This window comes from Cynocephalus volans, chromosome 2 (assembly GCF_027409185.1).
Source record: "Cynocephalus volans isolate mCynVol1 chromosome 2, mCynVol1.pri, whole genome shotgun sequence".
Classification (NCBI taxonomy): Eukaryota; Metazoa; Chordata; class Mammalia; order Dermoptera; family Cynocephalidae; genus Cynocephalus; species Cynocephalus volans.
The window spans coordinates 196,455,884-196,481,162 of record NC_084461.1 but is presented as its reverse complement, the minus strand read 5'-3'; the positions used below and the strand labels follow the sequence as shown (position 1 = coordinate 196,481,162).

Below are 25,279 nucleotides of genomic sequence, written 5' to 3'. Positions count from 1 at the left end.
GGGGTTGACATTTTGGTGGCCTCTGTATGTAAACAAAGCTACTGCTCTTCTAGTCTCCTATCCTTTTTCTAGACCCAGCTTTCTTACACTAGAATTATTCTTTCCATGTCCATCCGGCCATTAACCTGGATCCCTCTAAGTTACATTGAGTAGGTTTAGTTTCAGTTGAGATATGCCAGAGTTCAGTCATAACAGAGCAGAGCTTTTTCAAACTGGGTGGTAGTCCAATTCATGAGTAGGTGGTGGGCAATGTTTAGAGATAAAGCAACATCTGATTGCTGAAAGAGGAGGTCTTGTGAATCTTGTACCTCATTTACAAATCTGTGTGCTGGGTCATGATGTATTTGTTGTAACTAGGTCTCTGTCAAAAGTCAAAGCCACTGCTGGGGTCGGCCTGTGGCTCACTTGGGAGAGTGCGGTGCTGATAACACCAAGGCCCCGGGCCCCGGGTTCGGATCCCATATAGGGATGGCCGGTTCGCTCACTGGCTGAAGGAGGTGCTGACAACACCAATTCAAGGGTTAAGATCCCCTTACCAGTCATCTTAAAAAAAAAAAAAAAAAAAGCCACTGCTGATGGAGGGCCAACAACCAAGCTGTGGAGACCCCACTTTCTAAACTAGTCCACAGAGCAGCCACATCAGCACAATGAAATTCGGACAACTCTCCATGGGCCTTGAGACTCCTCCCCACCAGGCTCACCTCGGGGTGGTGGCTTTGACTCCCTATCTGGAACAATCAGCGTTTCCCCAGGGCAGTGCCTTCCCTCGGCTCCCAAATAACTTCCCTGACCAGGCCTACCTTTGTTTTCTAACCCTCCCCAAGTCGTCCCCCGCTGAATTACAAACTCTTTGAAGACGAGACTCGCTGCCGCCCTCCTTTTACTGAGTTCAGTTCCTGCCATGTAGGAAGCGACGCTTATAGTTTCTGTAAGGAATGTAGTCCTCAGGAAAGGCGCACATGGGGGTGAACCGGCCGGATCTGCGGGATCCAGTGGGTCGGCGGCTGTGGGGCGGTCGCACCGCGTTATAAATCCTAAAACCCTCGTCTCCCACGGGGCCAGGCCGAGAGGAAGCTGAAGGGCGGGCCTGATCGTCCCCAGCCCGCGGTCAGGCTGCCCGACTCGAAACCCGGGCTACAGCGCAGCCATCCCGCCCCGAGGCGCCAGGCCCCAGGCTGGGCCCCAGCCGGCTCCTTTCCTCGCCCTGCCGCGTGGGCCCCGCTGTGACCCGGAAGCGCTCCGGAAACGGTTCCGGAGTCAGCGCCGGCAGGATGGCGGCGGACACGCAGGTGAGGCGAGTGGCTGCAGGGCCAACGCGGCCGGCGACTGGGGGCGGATGGCGGCTGTCGGGCCGGACCGTTCTCGCCGCTTGGCCTAACGGTGCGGGGGGTGGCGGCTGCGGACGGTGCAGCCCCGGGGCCGTCTCGGGCCGGCCCCTCACGGCTCCAGGCCCGCCCCGGCCCGTGCTGCTTAGACCGACCCCGGGCTCGAGGAGTCAGGGGCTCCGGTCTCGGCTACGGCAGCTGGAGCCCAGAGGAACCCTCCCCCGACCCTGGAATTGCAGACTTTCACCTCTGAGAGTCCTAGCTCCATTTCTTCAAAACCCTCCGGCAGTGAGTCCCGAGCCTACGCCGGGCCTTCCTTAAACTTTGTGTTCATTCAATAGCTACTGTGTGCGAGGACTTAGAGGCATAATCTTGGATTGCGTGCAGATCGGAGTTTGAGTTCCCCGCTAGTCGATTTCTATGAGACTCTAGGCAAGTGACTTAACTCCTCCAAGTCTCAAGTCTTTTCATCTATAAAGTGGGGTTAAAATAATACTTACAGGGTGGTTGTAAACATTCAGTGAGATTAAGTAGGGCTCCACATATGTTGGTTAATGTTGTTAGATCCAGGGATAGATAAAAGAACTGTCACTACCCAGGAAGAGTCTTATCACCTTTGAATGTTATCACTTGTGGGTACCTTGTAGTTCAGGAAGGACTTGGAAAAGTCTTTTTTTCTCTACTCGAGCCTCCTTCATAGCTCTGAGTGTTTTAATTTGAAAAGGCAATATTATGGGGAAAAGAAACAGGTGTCTAAAGGACAACTGGGAGGGGCCGGCCCTTGGCTCCTTCGGGAGAATGCGGTGCTGATAACACCAGGGCCGCCGGTTCAGATCCTATGTAGGGATGGCTGGTTAGCTCACTTGGTGAGTGTGGTGCTGAGAACACCAAGTCAAGGGTTAAGATCCCCTTACCGGTCATCTTTAAAGGAAAAAAAAAAAAAAAATGACAACTGGGCTCAGTTGGGTCTCCAGGTTGACTAGATTAATTGATTTTTATGTGTAGGCCCCGAGGCCAGAGAGTGACCACTTAACCTGAACATTCAAAAGACATTTAGTGGGCGGCCCCGTTGCTCACTCGGGAGAGTGCGGCTCTGGGAGCGCCGAGGCTGCGGGTTCGGACCCTGTATGGGGATGGCTCACGGGTTGAGCATGGTGCCGACAGCACCGTGCCGAGGGTTGCGATCCTTACCGGTCAAAAAAAAATAAATAAATAAAAAGACATTTAGTGAGGGGCTCCTGTACAAGGTGCCGGTAATTTGTTTCAAGTTGTATCGTACTAACTTCTAGGAAGAAAAGTTTTTTTAGTCTGTTGGGTATTTTTAGAGGGGGTTGAGGAATACACACTGAATGTGTAACATTAATACTCACTTGGGTGAAAGAATTTTCTCTCTAGAGCTGTGTTTTCCAGTATGGTAGCCACTAGCAACATGGCTATTTAATTAATAGCCACTGGCTACTTAAATTAGTTAAAATTAAATTAAAAATAAGTTCTCGGGAGAGTGCGGTGCTGATAAAAATTAAGTTCTTTTTATTTTTTGTTTTGTTTTGTTTTTTTGGTGTTGGGTTGGTGCAGGGATCCGAACCTGTGACCTTGGTGTTATAAGGCTGTGCTCAAAAATTCAGTTCTTCAGTTGCACTGACCGCATTTGAATTCATGGAGCCATATGTGGTTAGTGGCTACTGTATGGGGCAGTGCAGAAGAGCATTTTCGTCATCATAGAAAGTTCCATTTGACAGTGCTAATCTAGAGAGACACCTGTGAACCTTAAAGCTGTTTGTATGAGAGCTCACCAACAAATGACTCCTCTGAAGGATCTTAGTATGCTTTTCTTCAGTTTTGTTCTGACAAAGTTCTCAAGTGGGTAACATTCATTTTCTGATTAAGAAAAAGAAGAACCTTTGACCTGAAGAGCTCTTTCATTGTGAGAGAAATTATAGCCAGGAAATTAATATTATCATGTGGAAAGACAGCTATGTGGGAATTCTAGGTAGAGTGTGGATTGTATACAGGCATCTATTTTTACTATTTCCTCAAATTTCACTAAAATTAGTAAAGGGTGGAGGTTGGCCGGTTACCTCAGTTGTTTAGAGTGTGTTGTTATAACACTATGTTAAGGATTTAGATCCCTGTACTGGCCAGCCACCAAAAAAAAAAAAAAAATTAGTAAGGGGTTTAAAAAATAATCCCATAAGGATTGGGAGAGTGGGGGGCAGACAGCAGCAAACTTTTAGAAGCTAGAAAGTGATGATAATAGACCCTGGGAAAATGAATCCTAAGCCAATAGTTAGGAAAGCTAAGAACCAACTTGGTTTACATTGCAGATGTCTCTGAAAGTTGGGAAACTTTAGTACCTGCTAAACTTAGGAAATGAGAGGGAATAGGGAGGGGCTAAATCGAAGAGGACTGGTTGAAAGCCTGTTTCAGATGCACATCCCTAGCCCTTTTCTTCCATACTAGCAAAAGACTAGAGGTTTTCTCCTTAGAGACTGTAAAGCAGAGGATTACTGCAGTGTGAGCACTAGTGTAGGGCCAATGTCCAAGGAAATCAACAAAATAATTCAAGAAACTTTCCCCTAACTGAAGGATGTGTTTCCAGACCAAAAGTGTTCAGCACAATAAAGAACATTGTTATGAAATTTTCGAACTCTGGACACAAAGAGAAGACCTCAGACTCTTCCAGGGAGAAAAATCAGGGCTCATCCAGAGGATCAAAAGTCAGAATGGCATTGGACTTTATAACTGCAACACAAAACTAGAACTCAATGGAGAAATGTCTCTAGTATTCTGAAGGAATATGATTTCAACCTAGAGTTCTGTATCTAGACAAACTTAAGTCAAGTATGAGGCTAGAACATTTTCAGACTTGCAAGGACTTCACAAAGTGGAGGATGTGCTTCACCCAAACGCAAGAAAGAATACATTTATAGGGTGATAACTGCACCCCAGCTGTAGAAGATCACCTGCCAATTTGAGGCAGGTCAAAAAACTGTGGGAGAGGGGCCGGCCTGTGGCTCACTCGGGAGAGTGCGGTGCTGATAACACCAAGGCCCCGGGTTCGGATCCCATATAGGGATGGCCGGTTCGCTCACTGGCTGAGCGTGGTGCTGACAACACCAAGTCAAGGGTTGGCTGAGCGTGGTGCTGACAACACCAAGTCAAGGGTTAAGATCCCCTTACCGGTCATCTTTAAAAAAAAAAAAAAAAAAAAAAACTGTGGGAGAGACTTCTTCAGGAATGTGGAATTTGATGAAATACCTGATCTGCCTAAACGTATTGGGATTTAGACAAATGGTAAAAAAAAAATTGGGGTTGAATTATTAATAAGAACATATAAAACAAGGCAAACTGAAGTGAGGTGGGAAAGGGCAATTTTTAACTCCAGGGGAGTAAAAAAAAAGTTGGGCAGGATAAAAAATAGTTTATTAAACGGAAATTGAATACTGTTTACATTATAATGTAAATGCTGATTATTGAGCTAGTCCATATTATGAAACTGGGAATTTATATTGAGGAAACAGGGAGGGTGTGTGGTGGGATTGGAGAAGGAAAGATAGCTGTGGTCGAAAGGCAATAAAACTGAAAAGTCGGGAAGTACCAACACAAGCATGTTACCTCCATACTTATAGAGGTAACTACAAAAATATCAGTCAGAAGGGGAGTGAGGGAAAGGGACTGGTTTTCATAGCAGGCCTCCAGAACTCTTAGACTTTGACTCTCTTGGACTTTTGACTCTTTAATTATGTGCATATCTATAACTATAAAAAAAAAAAGACATTCCTAAGTATGTGATGTTATTAAAAAAAGACATCTTAAAGTTAAAACAATAAATCATTTATGTAGAAGATAGAGCTTTGAACATCAGTTTATTCACTGCCAGTAGAATTGTGGCAGGGATTTAAACATATAAGAAAAACTTCAGCATTATTTTATTTCTCTCTGCACTCTTATGCTACTAATAATGGCTGCCTGTGAAAAACCCTCAGAAGAAAAAGATGACACCCATGCATTGGTTATGTGAGTCTTATTCCCTGGTCTGCTGCTCATGAATCCATAACCTGCCCACTTTGTAGCTTGTAGGATATTTCTTAGGAGCAGATTTTTAGGAATATTTGCAAACTGCTCCACTCCCTGGGTGTTATGTGCTTATGTCCCTATTCAGGGGAATGCAAGTTGTGGTAACTGTGATAGCTGTTGAAAGCCATCAACACTTGTTAACATCGTTTTATAGACCTGTTTGGTTTCAGGTTTAGTTTCTTTTTTTTTTTTTTGTATTGAAATATAAAATTTTATTGTAGTTAAAAATAATAGACTGTCTAAATGATCCAAAGGATAAAAAAAAGTTGACTAAATATTTTCGTTCCTGAGCATTGGTGTGGATATCAGGCAAAACCTTAAATGATGAATGGAAGAGATTTTTTTTATCAAATTGATAAAATTAATACTCTATAAAGTAATATTTCTAATATTTAATATTCTGTGACTCAAATAATGGCTTTTAATTTACTATATGTACTTTATGTATGTGAATTAAACTTTATCTATTTATTTTTTTGTTTAAATTTTATTTTATTTTGTCAATATACAATGTGTTTGATTATTGTGGCCCATTACCCAAATCTCCCTCCCTCAGGTTTATTTTCAAAAATTCAGGTGCTGTGGCTCTTGACTCTACTCTGAGCAGTGACTTCCCCTTGGAGTTGGTTCCTTCATCACCTCTAAGATGGGGATACTGATGCCTCGGTGCCGATCATAATCCCAAAAGATATAATCACTAATCCTGGATGTTGAAATCCCTAAAGTCTAAAATCCTGAACATCATAATCCCAAAAGATAAAAATCCTGAAAATATAATTCAGGAGAAAATAAATTTTAAAAAATCCTTAAAAGACATTTATTTACAAAAAAGAAAACAAAATTTATTTATTTTTTTTTGGCAACTGACTGGTATAGGGATCTGAACCCTTGACCTTGGTGTTAACACCATGCTCTAGCCAACTGAGCTAACTGACCTGCCCTCTTTACATTTTTAAAAGGAGATTTCTTTTGGAAACATATAAAAACATGATCAAACAGTTCACTTCATAGGCCACTTTACACAATAAAGTAGGCTTTACACAATAATATTTTTGCAAGCATAAACACTTAGGTATACTAATGACGGTCACACAGGTACAATGGTTATGAGCAAACGAATCATATTCATAAAGAAATACGTAAAAAAAACAAAATGCATAAATGCTTATCATTGTGGTTGGTAATGGTGTGCATACAGCTTTATAACTGTGGTCATCTGAAATACCTAAGTATTAGGACAACCAAGTTTTTTGATGAGATGGATCAAAAACTGCCATGAGGGCTGGCCGGTTAGCTCACTTGGGAGAGGATGGTGCAGGTAACACCAGGGCCAAGAGTTTGGATGCCCTTACTGGCCAGCTACCAAAAACAAAAACACACACAAAAAAACTCTGAAGTATACAATTCAGTGGTAAGGGCTGGCTGGTTAGCTTACTTGGTTAGACTGTGGTATTATAACACCAAGGTCAAGGGTTTGGATCCCTGAACTGCTAGCATCCAAAACAAAAAAACCCCTCAAATCCAAGACTGCGGAGTCACTCAAAGAGCTGAGATCTCAAGAAATTTTATCTTTCACAGATGCAGATGTACAAAAAGGACATCTCTCACTTATTGAAGAAGTTGCAACATTTTTATGTACATGCACCTAAAATTAAGTCCACAAGTTCACCTCTTGTCGACTGGGGACCCATATGCATGTCCTAAACCATACTTAATTTACAAATAAAGACGAGATAGTAGTTCCACCTACCATGATGCAATTAATGTGATGCAGCTATTCTGCGTACAACTGAAAATGCACTAATCCCTTCCCCAGAATTTGGCTTTCAGGATTTCAACATTCAGGATTTTAATCTTTTGGGATTGTGATTTTAGGGATTTTAGGTGTTAGGGATTTTAGATTTTAGGGATTTTGATCTTTCAGGATTTCAACATTCGGGATTGTGGCATTTAAGATTGGGTCTTTTGGGATTATGGCCCAAACCTGGCCCTCACTAGATTTTGGTTTGTTTTGAAGGATATTTTTTGTCCAGAGGTTTTTGCCTTTTTGCCCAAGTTTAAGTAAGGTACATTGGTTGATTGGATTAAAGGATCCAATCCAAAATGTCAGTAGTACAGAGGTGGAGAAACTCTGGGTTAGAGAGATTTTCACTGAATTCTATACCCTCCCTTCCCCAACATGCACACTCACACACTTACACTCATTGTTTTGTAGTTTGGTGAAATTTTCTCTTTGGGCTTGACCTTCACAGGTTTCCGAGACACTAAAGCGTTTTGCAGGGAAAGTGACAACAGCCAGTGTGAAGGAACGGAGAGAAATCCTCAGTGAACTGGGGAAGTGTGTTGCTGGAAAAGGTACTTATTTTCCATCCATATAACCTGGACATTATTCCATTTCAAAAATAAATTGGGTTCTCTCTTTAGAACTGTGGCCTTATCTCCTCCTTGCCCTACTTCTTCACTTTCTTTCCTTGTAATGCTCATTGAAACAGTTGAAACATTTGGGTTAGTGGAGAGTTAATCCATTCAACTGCCAGAGCTTTTACAGTCTTCACCATTTTGATTGGAAACATTTTTAAAAGATGCCAACAATCTTTCTTGAGTAATATACTGTGTGTGAAAACCTTTTGTTTATGACTTGGGGCGCCATTTTTCCCAATCTGTGTTCCGTGGAAGTCAGCAAGATGGTAACAGGTGATTGGCCAATAAGGGATTCAATGATCATATAAGTTTGGGAGATTGTTTTCTAATGTCCTCTTGGAACATTCACAAAGTGTTTTAACTTTTTTAAAAGGTGTTTTAACTATATTAAGCTTTCTTTAATCCAGATTTTCTGTAAACCTCTTTTATGCTGAAAATCTGGTTAGGGTCTGGGGAACATATTTTGGGAAAAGCTGAGCACATCTAGTTGTCCTGATCCTGTACCATAACCAAGGGATATTCCTATGACCTTTGGGGGTGTGTATGGCAATTTTGCCTTCATTCAATAACTCCTAATTAGTTTTTTGAGTTTCCTTTTGGTATTTTGTTTTTACTACAGCATTGATGCTCAAAGTGTGGTCCCTAGACTGGAGGCATCAGCATCAGGATGACCATCACCTCAGAAATTGTTAGATAAATTCTCAGCTCCACCCCAGCAACTCAGATTCAGAAACCCTGGGGGTGGAGCTCAGAATCTGTGTTTTACAAGCCCTCTATGTGATTCTTTTGTTTGCTAAAGTTTGAGAACCAGGCATATAGAGTTGGGTCTTCCTTTCTGTCTGCTTTCATTTTTTTTTTTTTTTTTTTTTTTTTTTTGACGCTGGCCAGTATGGGGATCCGAACTCTCAACCTTGGTGTTTTAGCACTGCACTCTAACTGGCCTGCTTTCACTTGTTATTCCTACTACTCTTCCACCCAAGTTCTCATTTGCAGCCTCTGGCTTACCATCACCTGGGTAACATACCCAAGCTTATTAAAGTATGTGTAAGTGAAATAAATTTCTATTTGTGAGCTTCTAAGAGATTCTCCTGTGTATTAATGCTTTAATGTGTGAGTTCTGTGGCATCCTCAAAGGTCTTTCTGGTCACCTTCTCAACAGAATTCTAGGTAGAAAAGGCAGCCATGTGACAAGATACTAGCTGTACACACTTGCTAAACCATGGTGATTGACTCCCTGCTAAATAATTGCTGAATACTATACTCCCTCCACCCCCTGTTTTATGGAGTAAGGAGTTTGATTTGTATCGGTGAAGTTTAAATACTCAGGACCTTTTGAAGGTGATTTTACCTTTCAGTCATCCTGAAATTCTACAAGTCAGGGTGAATTGTATTTGTAAAGTGCTTAGTAGCCTTTGAGTGCAAGTTGATGGAAAGTTAACTACCTCTTTCATGAAATTGTTAATTCTTAATTTTTAAATTTTCTGAGTCTAAGGAGGGGCCATTGCATATTGATAATTGTTCTGGCCTTACTCCAAAGGTGGGGTGAGATTTTCTGCCAGGCTAAGTTGAGGACTTTCTCAGAGCTGGCTAACCCTGGAGGCAGTTGGTCCACATGGCCCAGCTCAGCCTGGCCCTGAGGCTTCTGAGGCCTCTCTGCTGCTCTCCTCAATCCTGCCTCCTTATACTTGAATGCTGAGACTCGCTGATGTAGCGGGTCTCCTTTGATCTTTCTAGTCACAGGCCTTTAGTGCAGCAGTCAGAGATGAAGGGCTCAGACGGGCTCTGTGTTCCAGCCATGGTTCTGCTGCTTACAGGCTGTGTGACCTGCTTCAGGTTACTTCACCTCCCTGAGCCTGTCTCCTTGCTTTGAACTTGGAGACAGCAGTAGTACCTCCCTCGTGGGTTGGTGTGAGGAGTAAATGAGAACATACCTGGAAGGTGTTTGACACACTGCCTGGCTATGGTAAGCTCGCAGTGTACAAGTATATTAGCAGTTATTGTTGCTGTTCTCCTAGCCACAGTCTGTTTCTGGCCCCAGTCACTCTTTTCCTCAGTTACTAAAATAGCCCCAAATCAGATGGACCAACACAGTATTCAGGACCTGGGGAAACTGGGTCCCTGTACCTTAGTCATTTCCCCTCCATCATTTGGGTGCCTGAAGTGTGAGGAACTGTACAAGCCCTTCGTTGGCTTTTTGCCCTTGGGTGCCTCCCACATGAGTGTCTTACACTGCAGGTTAAATTACCCCCTACTCAGGGTTTCTTACTTCTGTCAACATGTTTCAGTCTGGCATGCAGCACTTGTCCCAGGTTGGCTTTCCAATGTTATTGAGCACTCTTATTCATCTGAACTGTCTGTTTCACTCTGGCTGGCCTGCTTGAGTCCCTGCTATTTGGTTTCTTCATCTTAAAATGGACTAAACAGTGCCCACCTTATATGATTAAATGAGTTAATGTGTGTAAAAGGCTTAGAGCAAGGCCTGCACCTGTAAGCACTAATTAAGCACTGGCTGTTTATAGTCCTTCTCCTTTTCTTCCTCATGTGTCCTTAATAGGCATTATGCGTTCTTAGTCCTGCACTTTTGCTCATGTTGCTAACACTACTCAGTACATACTTCCCTCTCATTCCATTTTTCCATGACCTACTAATTTGTTAGACCAAACTTATGTGACCTTCAGATTTTTTGGAAACCACTCCAGTTACAGGTGCTTTTCCCTTATCTGGTCCCTCAGTACTTTAATTTTATACTTTTTTTTTTTTTTTTTTTTTTTTAAAGATGACCGGTTAAGGGGATCTCAACCCTTGGCTTGGTGTTGTCAGCACCACGCTCAGCCAGTGAGCTAACCGGCCATCCCTATATAGGATCCGAACCCGTGGCCTTGGTGTTATCAGCACCGCACTCTACCGAGTGAGCCACGGGCCGGCCTGTTTTTTATACTATTTTTTAAACTGTTTATTGCAATATCAAGAAAGGTACACATGTTGTAAGCAGACAGCTCACTGAATCATCACAAACTAAATAACACACACATGTAACCAGCACCCAGATCAAGAAGTAAAGTAGTTCAGTATTCCAGAACCTCCACTTGATAGCACATGAGATTTTGAGGCCACTTGTATTGCTTTAGTTTCATTCATTTAGCAAATGACTACTCGAGGCTTTTCTAGCCTCTTACCGAGTGTTTTCCTAGGGTTCTATTTTGTTGTTACTTTTTTTTCTTGGGGGTTCTATCTCAAACATTCGGGGAGTGGCCAGTGAGCCTAGGTCATGTCTAACAGAATGCCTGGCTCAAACAGATACTCATCACATTGTTTTTATTGACCAGTCTGTGTGTAATCTTTGGTTTCAGATCTGCCAGAGGGAGCAGTGAAAGGGCTCTGCAAATTATTCTGCTTGACTCTGCATCGATACAGGTGAATCACAACCACTTCATGTGGTTCCTACCAAGTATAAAGTGCCTGGAACAGTGCCTTCTGTGTCATGAGTACTCAGTATATGTAGTTGTCATTAGTCATACACGTAAAAGCGGTTGGCCTAGTTTGAGGCCCTTGTAGGTGCACCATAAATGTAGGTGTTGCCCTTACACCCTTAATGGCTTGTTTGCCCTTATCAGCTACTTATAGAACTGTGGAATGATGTATGGGTTTATCTAGTTATTTCCTAATCCCATTGTCTATGATCCACTGGAATACAGCACTTGGCCTAAGCAGCCTCTCCCTTGCCCCAAATCCACATGTTCACCTTTCCCCTTCCTTTCTCCCCTTAGAGATGCAGCCTCCCGCAGGGCCCTGCAGGTAGCCATCCAGCAGTTGGCTGAGGCCCAGCCAGAAGCCACTGCTAAGAACCTCCTGCACTCTCTGCAGTCTTCAGGCATTGGCTCCAAAGCGGGTGTTCCCAGGTGAGAGATGGAAATCATGGCTCCCCGGGGATTGGTGGAGTCCTTCTCAGGAAGAGCTGGTACAGATGAGCCCTGCCAAGCAAGTGTGTGTGTGCCTGGTTCTTTCCACTTTGCACTCTGAGTGGCACCTGTGATCTGCCTCTGAACAGAGAGAGGAGCCAGGATGGCAAGCTCAGTGGAGAAAACCACTTTCCTGAGGAGCAGGGTTGGGAAACCAGTGGAAACAAGGCCATTTTGAAGGGAAACAATAGCCCACCAGGCACTGAACGGGGGAAACCATCTTTTTGTTATAGTTGTTAGTGCCAAGAGATGGGAGTTTGACTAATAAGGCATGGACTCCTTGTACTGAATGGTCACAGATTTTTTTTGTGTGTTTCTTTTTTTTTTTTGGTGGCTGGCTGGCATGGAGATCCAAACCTTTGACCTTGGTGTTATAAAGCTGCACTGTAACTAACTAAGCTAACTGACCAACCCTTGAATTGTCACAGATGATTTGTGGGGAATGGGTTTCAAGTTCTGCCTCGTTAGGTCAAAGGAGGGTCCTACATACCTCGCCATGCCTTGCCTTTTGGTGAGTGTTTGTCCTCAAGATGGAGGCTGCTGCTCTGCACTCACCCCTCCCTTCTCTTCCCTCCCATCCGCTCCACAGTAAGAGCAGTGGCTCGGCCGCTTTGCTGGCCCTGACCTGGACCTGCCTTCTGGTGCACATTGTCTTTCCCTTGAAAGCCAAGCGGCAAGGAGACACCTGGAACAAACTGGTAGGTTGCCTGGGTTTTTGGAATAGTGAGGGGCAGCTGTCTGCACAGGGTTAGTGTGTGTTTAGGTGTGTTCTCTGTGCCAAGTGCTCTTCTAGGAGCTGGGTGACAAGGCACCTTGAATTGTCCTGAGATGTGACTTTCGTGGATGGGCCTGAGCACAACATAATCACATCCATTGTTTATTAAGTATATTTGAGCATCTCTGTGTCAGGCTTGGTGCTAAGCACAGGTAATACAGTGAGGAACAAGAGAAATGTGGCCCTGCCTTCATGGCATGTGTGGAAGATATGGCAGGCCAGAGTGAGGAAGACAGCTAAAATGCAAGGAAAGCAGAAAATACAACAATATCAGTCATTTTGTTTTTTTCTGGCTAATCATTCCTTTCCCTGCATTTGGAGTTCAGTGTTGAACTGGCTAATGGAATGGAATTCTTGCTATGGTTCCTTAAATTCTCCTCTCATTCTCTGCCTGCTCCTTCCACATTCCCTGCTTTTCCCCATGTCTGCTACCGAGAGATGCCTAATAGGCCAGATTGGGAGGTTCTTTTGCATGTCTAGATATGCTTAGTGGCAGTCAGGAGGAGTGGTTTTATGGTTTAGTGAAAAAGAGTCTGAGGATCATGGTGCGAATATGATTCTCGGCCTTGAAATTTGTACGAGTTACTTAACTTCTGAGCCTGTTTCCTCATCTGCAACATGAAAAAAATACCACCCACCGCATCCGTCACAAAGAGTTGTCATACAGATGGGCTTAGTTGAGGTGTGTGAAATGGCTGTAGAAACTGTAGAGTGCCATGCAGGTAGGTGTAAAGAACGAGTTGCATTAGAAACTGTAAGCACCATGGGGGGAGGGGGGGAGGGAGAAGGGAGGGAGGTTTTGGTGATGGGGAGCAATAATCAGCCACAATGTATATCGACAAAATAAAATTAAAAAAAAAAAAAAAAAAAAGAAACTGTAAGCACCTCTCCGTGAAGCATCCAGCTAGTTAGACAAATAGGTGGCCCCATCCTTGGGAGCTTATCCAGCACACCTCTGGGGACAGCCATGGAATGGCCATCAGCGATTGATTGATGTTGGATTAGAACATTGAGATCTCTCAGGGTGTGGATATACTGGAATTGATGCAAGCCGGGACTCTCCTGGACCCGCTTGAGAGTGTGGGTTTCACTATTATCAAAAGGCCTTCTTATAAGATGGTTCATCACAGGCAAGTTCATTGGCTTATCTCCAGTGAATTCTTATAACCATTATCTGAGATAAGCCAGTCTGCTTGTGGGTAGTGGGTGGAAGAGGTCAACCCTAGAGTGTTGTGTTTATGGGACAGAATGCATCAGGGGCTTGAGACTATGTTATTTTTTTTCTGTATCTTGAATCTGGGTTTTTCCTTTGGTGGTCACTGATTTTGATCATACACTTAGGCTGTAGCTCACTTAGTTGCTCAAGTATTTGTTGAGGGCCTCTTATGTGCCGGGCGCTGTTCTAGGAGCTGGGGCTAAGGCAGTAAGTAAGACAGAGGAGTACCTTGTTTGCACGGAGCTTATGCTCTTGTGGAGTAGATAGACAAAAAACTTGTCCACAAACAAACAGTAAACCAACCATAAAGTAGTGCTGAAGAAAAGCAAGGTGGGAGAATAGAGAGAGAGTGGTGGAGGGTGATGGTGGCATCATGTGATGAGTGAACAAGCCCAGATCAAGGGTTAGAACATTCCAGGGAGAGGGAACAGCAATATAGTTCTGAATGGAATATCAACAAACTTAAAAAACTATTTCAATTTTTTAAAAAAAGGTTCAAAATTCAACAGGTATAGAAGGATATACTAGTTTCCCTCCCACCCCTGACTCTAGCCACCTTGGTCCCTTCTATTACTAGTTTCTTTCTTTTTTTGGCTGGCTGGTATGGGGATCCATATTACTAGTTCTTTCTTTTTTTTAAAAAAAGATGACTGGTAAGGGGATCTTAACCCTTGACTTGGTGTTGTCAGCACCACAGTCAGCCAGTGAGCTAACTGACCATCCCTATATAGGATCCAAACCCATGGCCCTGGTGTTATCAGCACTGTACTCTCCCAAGTGAGCCATGGGCCGGCCCTCATATTACTAGTTCTTATGTGTATAGATATGTTCTCTGTATATATGACCAGATAGTTTTTTTTATGCAACTGATAATACACCATGCATTCTTTCTTCTTTCACCTTGTGTTTTTCTTTAGCCAGCCTTGGAATTTGTTCCAGAGTAGTATATAAGGACTTTCTCATTCTCGATGATGTTTACTAATCCTTTGAGTGGATGTACCACAGTGTATATAACTGTTGATGGCTATTTATGTTGTTCACAATCTTTTATTATTACAAACAATACTGTAATGAGTAACCTTGAACATATGCCATTTTGTAAATATGCAAATGTAATTCAGCAGCATTCACTTCACAAACATATTCCTTTTTTCAAGGTAGCAATTCACACTGTCTACCAGTGACCTTGCGTGTATGTGGCATGTAAAGTCTCTGAGGTTTTTTAGTTGAGCACCTATTATGTGCTTCTCTGGGTTGGACAGTGAGCTCCAAGCAGTCTGGAATCACCATATCAAGCTTCACTTCCATATCTACAGTCCTTAGCATAGTGCCTGTCGTTTAGTCAGTGTTCCAGTAAGTATTTCTGGAATTAATGAAGTCAAGGCAGGCAAATATATGAAACAAGACCCTGTTCTTTTCCTGCATGGCACTTACCTCACTGAAATAATATATTCTTTTTTGTGTTTATTGCTTAACATCTTTTTCTCCCTCTGGACTATAAGGTGCGTGGAAGCGGGGACTATGTTTGTCTTGTTCGTCATGTATCTTCATTGTCTGACTCATTAAAGGACAGGGCTAAGTGTCAGTGAAATGAAGAGGATCTGGCTGGAATTGAGTGGGAGAGGCCTAGTGGAGATGAAGCCAGGATCTAGAGGGCTGACGAAGGTGTCTGGCAGACTGCAAGGGCCACAGGACCCCACTCCCATGTCACATCTTACCTGATCCTTTCCTGGTCCTGGCAGGTGGAGGTGCAGTGCCTGCTCCTGCTGGAGGTGCTGGGTGGCTCCCACAAGCATGCTGTGGACGGTGCAGTGAAGAAGCTCACAAAGCTATGGAAAGAGGTGACAGGAACCGGTGGGGATGGTAGGCAATTACTTTTTCTGCGCCACCCCCAGTGCCTTCTGATAAAGCTGCCCTACGCTTCTCTCTTCAGAACCCCGGGCTGGTGGAGCAGTACTTGTCAGCCATTCTCAGCCTAGAACCCCACCAGAGCTATGCTGGCATGCTGGGGCTGCTGGTGCAGTTCTGCACAAGCCACAAGGAGATGGATGTGGTCAACCGGCACAAGGCAAGTACCAGGGCGTTGACCATGGGTTTGCCACTTTATGGACTCATTGGAGGGGGAAAGAGTGGGAACTTGCTTTGCCCTGGTAGCCCCAGCTTCTGGTTTCATCTCAAACCTGTTGGTTTTCTCACATGAAACCCTTGCCTTTTGCCATGATATATGAACTTTAAGGAGTTGGAAAGTTTTCCCTTCAGTCCTGGCATAGAGTGAATCCTGGCATAGTTATTGGGATAGTAGTTTGCTTGTTTGTGCAGTCATCTATTCAGCCCAGTTGAGCAGCTGCTGTGTGCCAAGCACTATGCCAGGTGTTGGGATACAGCAGTGAGCAAGAGAGCTATGTCCCCTGCCCTTGTGGAACTAAGTTTGAGAAAGAATATGACATTACATAGAGAATCATCTAGTTAATTATAACTGTGATAAGGACCAGGAAGGAAAAGTGCATGAAGCTGTGATACTCTGCAATAGGGGACCTGATTTGGGCTGTGGGTCAGGGAACACTTCTCTCTAATGAAGGAACTTTAAAAGGGAAGAGGAGTTAGCAAGATCAAGAGATGAGGAAGAACTTATGGGCAGAGAAAGCAGCCTGTGGGAAGGAATGTGCAGGAAGTGAGTGGGCTAGAGAGGTGGAAGATGTAGCTGGGGCTGATTATCAGGCAGGACCTTATAAGCCATGCCCAGGACTTTGGACTTTATCCTGGGAGTCACGGAGAGCCATAGAAAGATTTTAAATGGGATGGCATGATAAGTGGGACCTCTGTGCTTAATACAGTGAACTTTGGGGCATTGATTTCTATTTTTTGGAGGCACTCCTGCTAGAGAAACCTCTTAGGCGGGTGATCAGGTACTTCAGAATGTCAGGGTCTAACCAATCTTTGTGTTCTCTAGAGTGCGCTGCTGGATTTTTATATGAAGAACATCCTGATGAGCAAAGTAAAGCCTCAGAAGTACCTATTGGTGAGTGAGAGGCGCGCCTTGTCTGGACAGCTAAATGCGATTTTAAATTCTGGAATTCTGAACTGTCCTCTATTCCTGGTCTGTTCCCATGAGGGCTGGGTGCCTGACTCCTTTCTCTTTGTAGGATAACTGTGCCCCTATGCTCCGATACATGTCCCACTCGGAATTTAAGGATCTGATACTGCCCACCATACAGAAGTCCTTACTGAGGAGTCCAGAGAATGTTATTGAAAGTAGGTTGCTGCCAAACAAGACAGTGGGAGGGAGACAAGTTGCCTTATAAGTTCTATTCCTGGTACTTGGCAGCAGGAAACATGTGTGCTGGTGTTGGGGGATGAGTGGGGAGTGTATTCACTGTTTACCTTGTTGGGAGACGGATCCTTTTGAGATAATGTTGAAAGTCGTGGGCCCTCTTACTAGAAGAATGCCCAAAAGCATGTCCACTTAGAATACTGTATATAATTTCAGGGGATCAAGAACCTTCTGGAGACCATTCAGATTATGAACCTCTTCTCTAGATAGTTTGGACTTAGTGTGGAGGTGGCACTTGAAACCATGGGATATGAGGGTTGAGTCTCTGTCCCTACTTATCTTGATAAAATGTGTTGGTGGAATGTTGGAAGGACAATTTTTTGCTGGTTGGGATGGGGCAGTATACAGCTTTTTGGCAGAGCTTTGGGACAAAGTGACTAGTCATACAGCCTGGTAGAGATGAAGGGTGGTCAACGTTCCATGTGGCTAGATAGCAGGGCCTGGTGGCATTTCTGGGGAGCAGGGCACAAGCAGGCATTTATCCCCAACGCTAACATGGGCAGTGCTTTCTGTCCCCCTTAGCCATTTCCAGTCTGCTGGCATCAGTGACTCTTGATCTCAGCCAGTATGCACTGGACATCGTGAAAGGACTGGCTAGTGAGTATCCTTATCCCTTTCTAATTCCTAGATGGCACATTGGGTTTTGGTTGTACTTATCCCAATTATTGTAGAAAAGGGAGTAGCTCAGGTTAGAAATAAAACTTTAACTTAAATGACATTGGCATAGTTTCTTGAGGTCATCTATAATGAGAATATATAGCTAGGATTGAAGAGGTGGGAGCACGGAAAAGACAAAGATGATAGTGTGGATGCTAAGTTGTCAGAAGTCTCTGAGCAATAGCTCTGTGTGTCCAGGTCAGCTAAAATCCAACAGTCCCCGCCTGATGGATGAAGCTGTGCTGGCGCTGCGGAACCTGGCCCACCAGTGCAGTGACTCTTCGGCCATGGAAGCCCTGACCAAGCATCTGTTTGCTATCCTTGGAGGTGAGCGAGCCTTCTTGGCCATGGGCATGGCTGAGGTGTGGCCCCTGGCATTCCCCAGGGACCTGGGATCTGATGGGGACTTGATGCTCTGAGTCTGAGGTTGTGTGGCCAGGGTATACTCACACTGAATGTGAATGTGTGATGTGAACAAAAGCAGTGTAGACTGGTGATCTGTTTTTTTTTGTTTTCAAGTATATACATTTTTGTGAGCATAAAAGAAAGAACTAAAGGAAATACACCAAGATGTTAATGGTATCTTTGAATAGTATAAACGTGGATGCTTTTAAAAATGTTTTACTTTCTATTTTTTGTTTCTCATATTTTCTGTGAGAACATATTACTTTTTTAGTCAGAAGAGGCTACTAAATGTTATTTTAAACCCAGCTTCACAACAGAAAGGTTGCTTCTGGAATCAGAAACCATACCTTGATGTCACACACCTGACTACAGTATTCAACCCTTTGGGAAATGTGGCAGATATGAATTTGAATCTTTGCTGTCTCTCCTCTCAGGCTCAGAGGGAAAACTAACAATTGTAGCCCAGAAGATCAGTGTCCTCTCAGGTACAGAATTTCTCCACGGATAGTGTGGTCTGATACTAAATGAAGTTTAATGTAACTCCTAGGTAAGACGGGTCCTTCTTGGATCTTGATCCCTCTGATAGTCTTGGAGTTCCAGCCTGCCTCCCAAGACACCTTGTTTGCCTACTTGGCAAGAGGGACTTGTGCCAGTCTAGCAAGAAGCCTGGCTTCTATAAAAGACAGGATGTGTGGAAGGGGAATTGGGGGAGGGTTAGTAATGGCCAGAGGAAAGGCTTCTGGGGGACCCTGAGGAGGTCTGTGACCCATTGTGCAGAGGCAACAGCAGTAGGAAGACTTGTCTGTTTGTAGGTTTGTGCTGATGAAGGGCTGATCAGGGATTCTGCCTTTCAGGGATCGGGAGTGTCAGTCATCATGTGGTGTCTGGGCCTTCCAGCCAAGTCCTGAATGGAACTGTGGCCGAGCTCTTCATCCCATTCCTCCAGCAGGAAGGTAATTCTGTGGAGCATGGTGAGCAAGCGGGCTGTGGTTTTTCATAATTGGAGCCTTCCATAATCCCCTTCTGAAGCCACACCTCCCTCAGAGAGCAGGGCTAGGAATTGTCTGAAATATCATTGCTTCCTCCCCCTTGAATTCTGGCTTGCTTTCTTGTGCCACTTACAGTGATTTGAGGTGGTTAAGAGATGTCTGACTAACTGAACTTCTGCTTCTTGCCCTAGTTCACGAAGGCACCTTGGTACACGCTGTCTCTGTCCTGGCTCTTTGGTGTAACCGATTCACCACAGAAGTGCCGAAGAAGCTCACTGAATGGTTCAAGAAAGCTTTCAGCCTTAAAACCTCCACCTCTGCAGTGAGGCATGCCTACTTGCAGTGCATGTTGGCCTCCTTCCGAGGTAAGAGGCCTCCCATGGGCCACTCTCCAGGTCTTCCCTGTAGAGGTGACTGAGTCTGCAGGGCATTATCACTGTTCCAGGCTTTCCCTTTGGTTCAACTTGTTATGCTTCATTTCCTCCTGGGCCTCTGGGAGCATCGGGCTTAGTCATCCATAAAGCCCAGAATCAGAGTCTGATCTTCACAGTGAATTCTGACTTCTCCCCTTTATTAGACTTTCAAAGCACAAAGTTTTATTCAGAGAGGATCCAGAACCAGAACCTGTCACTAAGATATCTGAAATCATGGAGAAATGATTCTGATGAGACTGACTTAAAAGGTCTAACTTCATGAAAACTTTACTGTGGACATATTTAAAATAACTACTGCCCTCACTTCAGTACTAACAAACTGTCATTTGGGCATGGGCATCTACCTCTTCCCCAAGCAGAGCTAGGGAAAATTCAAAATCTGTAGAGGAGGGCCGACCCCGTGGCGCACTCGGTTCGGATCCTATATAGGGATGGCCGGTGCGCTCACTGGCTGAGTGCGGTGCGGCCGGTCACATAAAAAGACAAGGAAAAAAAAAAAAATCTGTAGAGAATATCCAACCTAAAAACCTCTAATATTGATTTCCACCTCTGAGATAGGCTTGTATTTCTTTTAAAAAAGGTATAAACTTATGATGAGCTGTGTTTAAGGAAACATCCAGGAGATTCCAGTGCCTCTGCTAGGGAGGAAATGCATTTTGTGTTAAATGCATCTTGTCTGATAAACTTTGTATCCACATATTTCTTTTATTGATTAGGGAAGAAGAATATGACTAGAGGAGATTTTTTGCACTGAATTGAGAGCCATAAATCTTTTTCTAAAACACATCTCCAGGCTCAGAGCACTGATCATATTTATGCAGTGGTTTGTGAGGTTTATGCAAAGCCAAAGAGAGTGCTGATTGAAGTCATGATTCTCCTTGGGTAGAAATGTACAGTTAATACATTGTCAGCTACCTTATGAATATAGTGAACTTATATCCTTGATTTAAAAACAGTTTATATACTGTTTGCATTTTTGCCTCATTGATCAATCTTGATTTTAGATCGAGTTATGGATGGCAGAGACTTAATATAATGTAGTCTCTTCAGCTTGAGCTAGTTGTGCTTTATGCTTTAAAAATAAACATGAAATAAATCTTTTAGAATAAACATTTATTGGATTCAAATCCATGACATTATTTGAAATACTGGTTTTCTTGTGAAATGTGTCTATTTAGTAGTTAAGAAACCATAGACTTAGCTATAGTTTTAACTGGTTTCTACTTTTTTTTTTTAAAAGATGACTGGTAAGGGGATCTTAACCCTTAATTTGGTGTTGTCAGCACCACGCTCTCCCAAGTGAGCTAACCGGCCATCCCTATATACGGATCCAAACCCATGGCCTTGGTGTTATCAGCACCACACTCTCCCAAGTGAGCTGCGGGCCGGCCCTGGTTTCTACTTTTTTTTTAATGGGTAGTTCATAGGTCAACAGATTCGTTCTGGTTTGGGAATTTGGATCCAGAGGTCACCTGGTATGGGGGGCAGTATACCAGGTAGGAATTGGTAGGCTTGAGGTTGGCTCTTGCTCTGCCTCAACCAGTTGTGTGAACTTGGGCAACTCACCTAACTTCTTTGTTTCCTTATCCATCAAATGAATAGTTAGACTATTGAATTAGTAAGGATTCTTTTGTCTTCAATTTTATGGTTGTAGAGTTTGATTTAAGCCTCAATTTCTAGTTCCACTTCTTTGACATATTTGACAAATTAACTGAAGGGTTTAGTCAGTTCAGACCTGGGTGGATAACTCCTTTCTCAAGTAATCTTGTCACCTGTGAGGATCAGGATGTTCTGTAAGGTGCTTGTCCTCTCTCTGCAGGTGACACACTATTGCAGGCCACGGACTTACTGCCCTTGCTCATCCAGACAGTGGAGAAGGCAGCCTCCCAAAGCACTCAGGTTCCCACAGTCACTGAAGGGGTTGCTGCGGCCTTGTTGCTCTCGAAGCTTTCAGTTGCTGACTCACAGGCTGGTAAGAGTCCAGAGATTTCCAGGATGGTAGCAGACAAGGACCTCTTTCAGTCTTTCAGAGGACTGTCTTGATGTTTAGGATTTACAGGACCATCTTGGCTCTTACCACACTGGGTCAGCTGCAAGGCTGCTTGTCATCTGCAGGAATGAGCCTCAGGGTCCCAGTGGGCAATGGAAACGCAGTCAGAAGACTTGGGCACTGTCCTCCTTTGCTCTCTTGCTCCAGTGCTCTGGGATGTGGGCTTGTGCATGATGCCCAGACAGACCTGGGTTTAGTATAGGGACTTTTTTTCTTAACAGGTTATACCATCAAAGGGTACAAAACGCAAAAGGTATAAAATGCAAAAGGTACGAAAGAGTATGATGTGAAAATTTTCTCCTTAGCCCTGTCTTCCAGCCACTAAGTTCCCCTCCTTAGATAGTACATATTAGCAGTTTTGTGTCTAGAGATAATCAGTGCCTCATGAAACACGCTGGGTAACATACTATATATGCTATGTTATATACTGGACATATCTTGGAAGTGATTCCAAATCAGTACAACAAAAAGCTTTCTCATTTTTTTCTGTGGCTTCATAGTATTTCATGCTTTCTTCATTCCATCCCCCATCTCTGCACTCAGACATACCTGAACTTATTCCTGTGGTTAGAAATGGAGTTTTGCTCTCTTCATACATTATTATGTGCCCACTGAGTATATGGCAAGGCATGGGTTACTGGAGCTGTGGGGTGGGGGATGCCAAGATAAACATGACCTTGTTTCAGCAAATTTCAGGGTGCTTACTCTACAGCAGGAGTGGGAAGATACAAACATACATCCATAATCTAAGGCAAAGTGTGGCATTAGAGCAGTTTTGGAGGAGAGATTGCTTTTAGTTTGGGAGTTGACTATTGGGAGAGGCTACATGAAGGAGGAAGCATTTGAACCAGGGCCCTGAAGGCCAGGAAGGATTTCACTAGCCTGAAGGGAATGGCCCAGTGTGAGTCCAAACAGTACCAGTCAGGGATAGGCAAGGAAAACTGGAATGTATGAACCTCAAGTATTCTAGCTTGGTGCCTGGGATAGGTGGGAATTCCAGATGGGAAACAGCTTGCCTCGGCTCCTGTAGGCAGCAGGGAACCACCCAAAGTTTTCATATAGGAAGTAATACCAGAAGGACTGAGAAGAGCAGTGAGCCTAGGAATGATTTATCCCTGCTGGAGGAGCACTTCTGTCTCCTGCAGAGGAGAATGTCAGCAAAGCCTGTGCTAGCAGGACCAGCCCTGGGGGACATGGTGAGCTGTGTTATGGGGTGACTTCTTGTTTTTTACAGAAGCCAAACTAAGCAGTTTCTGGCAGCTGATTGTGGATGAGAAGAAGCAGATTTTCACTTCTGAGAAATTCCTGTTCATGGCTTCAGAGGATGGTGAGTTACTTGGGGCCAAGTCAGAGTGGACCTTTCCTTGATTACCTGTTATTTGACCAGTCAACTCTGCAAAAACCTGAACCAGAGTGATCTGGCCAATAGCTTGGCTGTCTTGGGAATGAATTCATTCCTGTGGGGAGTGTAAGGCTAGGGAAATGGGGGTACTTGGGAGATTTGTGGAGACAGAGTAGTAATGCTTGCAGAGCTGTGATATTAGCTGTAATTATAGCTGATTGGATAATTGGTGCTGTCTCGAAAGTTTTCTCATGTTAAGAGGCAGCTGAGAAGCTCTGGTGGAGTGTGGTAGACTCCAGTCCCCCACCAGGAGACACACAAACTACTGGTTTCTATCCTGGCAGAAAAGGAACAGTTGATCTTTAAATGTATGTTTAAAATTCTAGGTTGCCTTAGAGGTGGCTGCCACTAATTGGTGATTTGAACAGTCTTTTGACTCACAAATCACAACATACCATTAATGAACTACAACCGTTAGTCACTAACTGATTTTTTAAAAATTTTCAGTTAGCTTTCGAATAAGAAATACATTCACGTAATTCAAAATAAATGATAAAAGAGGGTGTACACTGAAAATTGTGTGTTAATTCCACATACCTGCTGCTTTGGACTCCGGCCACCCAGTTTTCCCGATCATAGATAACCAATTTTATTAGCTTCTTCTGTATCCTTGATATTTTACATATATATAAGTAAATACCTTTTTTACACAAATGGTACTGTGCCTGCTGTGTACATTGTGCTTTCTAGACCGGGAAATAAGTCCACATCAGAATATGAGCTTCCTCATTCTTTTGTAGAACTTCATGGTAATTTTTCATTATTAAAAGGTATACTTCCCCTTATTCCAAAATACTTGTGTGCATAATAAGCAAAAAGAAGGAAATAAAAAACTGTAATTTCAGGGCTGGCCTGTGGCTCACTCGGGAGAGTGCGGTGCTGATAACACCAAGGCCATGGGTTTGGATACTGTATAGGGATGGCTGGTTCGCTCACTGGCTGAGCGTGGTGCTGACAACACCAAGCCAAGGGTTAAGATCCTCTTACCGGTCATCTTTTAAAAAAAACAAAACAAAACAAAACGAACAAAAAAACCCCCTGTAATTTCACATCTGGTGATTAATCACATTTACATTTCGGTATTAAATTTCCAGTTTCATTTCTTTGTGTGCGTGTGTGTTTGCATGCCTGTGTGTATACACCTACCTATTGTGAAAACACTTTTGCTGTTTCTCTCCCCTCCCAGCACTGTGTACGGTCTTGCATCTGACAGAGAGACTTTTTCTTGACAACTCGCATAGACTCACTGGCAACAAAGTTCAGTATGTGAGGCCTTCTTATCTTTTCCCTTGGACCAAATGAGGTGAACCCTGTCAGGAACCTGAGAAGCAGGGTGTGTGGGAGGGCTGGCTGTGGAAAGCCTCTGCTCCCTGGCCTTATCCCAGGACTGTTGTCCCTGTGCTTGCAGGCAGTACCACCGGGCTCTGGTGGCGGTGCTCCTGAGCCGCACCTGGCATGTCCGTAGGCAGGCTCAGCAGACGGTTCGGAAGCTGTTGTCCTCCCTTGGGGGCTTTAAGCTGGCATATGGCCTCCTGGAGGAGCTGAAGACCGTCCTCAATTCTCACAAGGTGAGCGCATGTGAGTTCTAGAACTGGGGGTGTGGAACCACTTAGCTGACCCTGCTTATGTTGTGGGATTTTGGCTAGGCCACTCCTGGGCTCTGTCACTCAGTCTCTGTGTGATGCCAGAATCTTCTGCCCTGCCTGGTGACATCTTTTTAAATATACAGTCATGAGTTGCTTCATGACTGGGATACATTCTGAGAAACACATTGTTAGGCGATGTTTTTCTTCGAACATCATAGAGTGTATATATATAAACCTAGACAGAAGAACCTACTGCACACCTAGCCTATGTGGTATAGCCTACTACTGCTAGGCTTCAAACCTGTATAACATGTTATTGTACTTAATACTGTAGATAACTGTAACAATAGCTACGACATCACTAGGTGATAGGAATTTTTCGGGTCCATTATAATTTTAGAGGACCACTGTCACGTATGAGGCCCATTGTTTAAAATGTCCTTATGGCATGTGACTATAATTCCTTTTCCTTTTCTGAGATTCTTTTTTTTTTTCTTTCCATTCCTTTTGACATGTAGCTCAACCTTTTTATCCTTGAGTGATCAAATAACACTTTGTTTTGAAAGCACTTTATAATTTTTAAAGCATTTTTTACCCATTCTCCTTTTTGCTTTTTAGTAATTTTCAAAGGCAAATAGGACTTCTTTTTGTT

At 43.8% G+C, this 25,279-nt stretch overlaps 1 protein-coding gene across 1 annotated transcript in view; it reads left to right on the top strand.

Moving 5' to 3' along the window:
- The first annotated feature begins 1,260 nt into the window (after positions 1-1,260).
- Positions 1,261-25,279, top strand: part of GCN1 (GCN1 activator of EIF2AK4) — a 60,697-nt gene continuing 36,678 nt past the window's right edge. Inside the window, exons 1-18 of the mRNA XM_063088093.1 lie at positions 1,261-1,289; positions 7,655-7,757; positions 11,174-11,237; positions 11,591-11,722; positions 12,372-12,480; positions 15,516-15,614; positions 15,707-15,841; positions 16,724-16,792; positions 16,917-17,025; positions 17,627-17,701; positions 17,960-18,088; positions 18,601-18,651; positions 19,021-19,119; positions 19,347-19,520; positions 21,409-21,561; positions 22,874-22,966; positions 24,228-24,303; positions 24,450-24,609. Of these exons, the coding sequence (XP_062944163.1) occupies positions 1,272-1,289; positions 7,655-7,757; positions 11,174-11,237; positions 11,591-11,722; positions 12,372-12,480; positions 15,516-15,614; positions 15,707-15,841; positions 16,724-16,792; positions 16,917-17,025; positions 17,627-17,701; positions 17,960-18,088; positions 18,601-18,651; positions 19,021-19,119; positions 19,347-19,520; positions 21,409-21,561; positions 22,874-22,966; positions 24,228-24,303; positions 24,450-24,609 (1,848 nt within the window). The 5' untranslated portion in view covers positions 1,261-1,271. The remainder of the gene's footprint in view (positions 1,290-7,654; positions 7,758-11,173; positions 11,238-11,590; positions 11,723-12,371; positions 12,481-15,515; positions 15,615-15,706; positions 15,842-16,723; positions 16,793-16,916; positions 17,026-17,626; positions 17,702-17,959; positions 18,089-18,600; positions 18,652-19,020; positions 19,120-19,346; positions 19,521-21,408; positions 21,562-22,873; positions 22,967-24,227; positions 24,304-24,449; positions 24,610-25,279) is intronic.